Source organism: Propithecus coquereli, unplaced genomic scaffold, assembly GCF_000956105.1.
Source record: "Propithecus coquereli isolate 6110/MARCELLA unplaced genomic scaffold, Pcoq_1.0 Scaffold773, whole genome shotgun sequence".
Classification (NCBI taxonomy): Eukaryota; Metazoa; Chordata; class Mammalia; order Primates; family Indriidae; genus Propithecus; species Propithecus coquereli.
Genome location: NW_012153874.1, coordinates 24,645 through 28,242, shown reverse-complemented (window position 1 = coordinate 28,242; position 3,598 = coordinate 24,645). Strand labels below are relative to the sequence as shown.

Sequence of the window (3,598 nt, the reverse complement as noted above, 5' to 3'; positions counted from 1 at the left end):
TTTTTTTGAGACAGAGTCTTGCTTTGTTGCCCAAGCTACAGTGCAATGGTGTCATCATAGCTCACTGCAACCTCAAACTCCTGGGCTTAAACAGTCCTTCTGCCTCAGCCTCCATGGTAGCTAGGACTATAGGTTTGTGCCCCCACACCTGGCTAATTTTTCTATTTTTTGTAGAGAGTAAGGGTCTCACTATGTTGCCCAGGCTGGTCTCGAACTCCTAGGCTCAAGCAATCCTCCCACCACTGCCTCCCAAAGTACTAGGGTTACAGGTGTGAGCTACCACACCTGGCCTATATTTACTTTTTAAACTTTTTTGTTAAGAACTAAGACATAAACACACACATTAGCCTAGGCCCACACAGGGTCAGGAACATCAATATCACTGTCTTCCATCTCCATATCTTGTTCCGCTGGAAATTCTTCACTGGCAATAACATGCATGAAGCTGTCATCTCCTGTGATAACAATGCCTTCTTCTGGAATGCCTCCTGAAGGACCTATCTGAGGCTGTTGTACAGTTTTTTATAAGTAGAAGTACACTATAAAAAAACAATAAAAAGTACAGTATAGTAAATACATAGACCAGTAACATAGTCATTTATTAAATATTATCATTATCAAGTATTATACCTAATTATATGTGCTAGACTTTTATACGACTGGCAGCGCGGTAAGTTTGTTTATACCAGCATCACCACAAACCAGTGAGTAATGTTTTGCACCATGACAACGTGACATCAGTGACAACATCCCTAAGTGATAGGAATTTTTCAGCTCCGTTATAATCTATGGGACCACTGTCATATATGTGGTCTGTTACTGACCGAAACATCCTTACGTGGTGTATGACTGTACAAATGTAACTTTTTAGACAAAGATTCATTTGAGAGAAAATCATTGCCTTTTTCAGGTGGTATGATATGTAGTATGGTTCATTCAGAAGAACACAGAATTGTGTTATGATTCTAGCTTTGCCATTTATTTCAATATATAATGCTGCTTATGTTACTTAGCCACATACTTTCTTTCTAATCTATAAAACAAGATTAAAAAATACCTGCCTTGCCAAGGTAATAAAGATTTTAGTGAGAATGAATGCAGATAATGTATATAATTACTTTAAAATTTTTAGAATACCATACAAATGTAAGTTGACAATTACTATTAAACTATACATTTATGTTAGTACCATGGGGTAGGTTATTCTGGTTTGTTTTAATAGGGTTTCAGTGGTGCCCGAAGTTGCTTGGTATCTTAGGAGCTCAATGTGAGCTTCATATATTAGCTTTATAAAATTTTAATTTTCAGTAAATTTCACTCAATTTTCAAATATATGAACTTTCTAAACATTGAACTAAATCAACAGAAATATGGCTCTAGCCTAATCCTTAAATATTTAGCTTATCTTGCCAATGATGGGCTTTTAATTGGAAAGTCTTTTAATTTGAAAGTCTAATTTTAACAAAATGGACAATGCAGTTTTTATGAATTTGGATAGAAACTTCTAAAAGTATATTCTTTATTTTAATGAAATTTTTGCTTTTCATGTAGTTTTTATACACACACACACACACAAACACACACACATAAAATATAACAACAGTGGCCTATTTCTTGATGTAATGCCTTCAAAAGGAAATATGAGCCAGGTGTGGTGGTGCATGACTCAGGAGGCTGAGGTGGGAAGATCACTAGAACCCAGGAGTTTGGGGCCAGCCTGGGCAACATAGCAAGACCCCATCTATAAACAAAAAAAAAGGAGATAGAACTGTCTTACTTACTGACTTCATATAAGGCCTTTTGATTATCATTAATTTTAGTTGCTTAGTAAGATTTTTAGCTTAAGGAAGACCTTAGATGTTGCCTTTTATAGACTAATAGTGAAGACTTTCTGAAAAATTGTTTATCAAATAATGTCTTCATGTAAACTGTTAATAAACATCTTTACGTTAAAGAAAATTGGATTCATTATACTTGAATGAACAGTTGACTCTGCTATGTCTACTGTGAATTGTTTTAATTAACATATCCTCCTTTTATAACATTTTCTGCTTGAGTAGATATAAATATAAATATTAAGAAATAATATGTTTTTCTTATGTTCATAGACTATAGGAAGAGGCAGAGCTCTTCTTCTTCAAGCAAAGGTAAAAATCCTAAATCTACCTTTTCCCAGTGACCCTTCTTATCCTGTGCAGGGTACACCTGAGTCTGAGTTCAAGGTCTGTGAAGTGATGTTTTGGTTAATAATATGTCTGGAAAGGAGAAGTGATAACTAATTGAATCAGTGAGCACTTAATTTTTAAGTGAGATTACCAAGATCATAAGAAACTCCTGTGAAATCATTCATCCTGCTGTAGAAATACTCTAGTCTTAGTGTTAGAAAATAACTTTTGATTTCCTATCTACGTTCTTGAATTAAGAATTTCCAACAGTAGCATGCATTGAGCACAACCTAAGACTACTGTTTCAAGGATCACATGAGGAAAATTTTCCAAAGGGAACATTGTTGACATTCAGCTGACAGTTTTCAAATGAACACAGAGTTTGAGTTTTGGCAAATAAGAAAATCAAGTGGACGAGAAGCCTTTACTAGGAGTGTAAGGGATTTGACTTTGGGAAGTACACACAAGTTAGTTAGTGTGGTTTACGCTGCAGTGCCCTGTGCAAGCTTAGCTAACAGAGTCCGTAAATATCTTTCTTTGCTCTTAACAGGAGGATTTCTCTGGCTACGACTTTGAAAACAGATTGCATGTCCGCATCCATGCTGCTCTGGCCTCTCTGAGGGAACTGGTTCCTCAGTGACAGACCCGGCGTGCCAGCTCTGTCCCTCCCCACTCAGGGTCTGCACTTTAAAATAAAAGCAGAGGACAAAGCTCTTGCGAAGATCGGCTTTTCTTCTGAAAACCACCTGTGCCAGGGACACATTTTCCCAGTTAAGCTGACATATTAAAGATCTCTTTTAAACATATAGTTAAAAGGTAATAATGGTGATGATGATGATGATAATAACTAACCACCTGGGGAGTGGGTTAAGTGACCTTGTTCAAACATTTTAGTTTTGTGATTTATTATTTTTAAAATAAAATCGAACTAAATATTCAACCTATGGTCTTGTAGGAACGCCTACCTTAAACACATATCTGAATGGGTAACATTACGAGGTAGTAATTGTAAAATTATTAACAGTATCATGACATAGCATTTATATTGTGTTTTGAAAAAATAAAAGTGCTTTCTAGTGTTTTACTTTATCCTCAGAATAGTCCTGTGAATCATGTAGCACAGATATTCTTATCCCCATTTTATGGGCAATGAAACTCAGGCACAAAAAGGCTAATTGGCTTTTAATTATTAATTTAATTAATTATTCCTATTAGCAGAGCAATGAATAGAGAGTAGATTTCCTGACTACCAACTAAATATTCTTTTATTGTAAAAATAATACATGTTAATAACACAGAATTCCATGTTTGTTTTTTTTTTTGAGACAGAATCTCACTCTTTTTGCCCGGGCTAGAGTGAGTGCCGTGGCGTCAGCCTAGCTCACAGCAACCTCAAACTCCTGGGCTCAAGTGATCCTCCTGCCTCAGCCTCC

The 3,598-nt window shown here is 35.9% G+C and overlaps 1 protein-coding gene across 2 annotated transcripts in view; it reads left to right on the top strand.

Moving 5' to 3' along the window:
* Positions 1-3,249, top strand: part of TTC39C (tetratricopeptide repeat domain 39C) — a 118,985-nt gene extending 115,736 nt beyond the window's left edge. The window contains exons 13-14 of one of the 2 annotated variants that reach the window (XM_012662689.1): positions 2,109-2,147; positions 2,716-3,249. In XM_012662689.1, the coding sequence (XP_012518143.1) occupies positions 2,109-2,147; positions 2,716-2,805 (129 nt within the window). In that variant the 3' untranslated portion in view covers positions 2,806-3,249. The remainder of the gene's footprint in view (positions 1-2,108; positions 2,148-2,715) is intronic. The other variant, XM_012662690.1, reaches the window with a different exon arrangement.
* Positions 3,250-3,598: the final 349 nt, after the last annotated feature.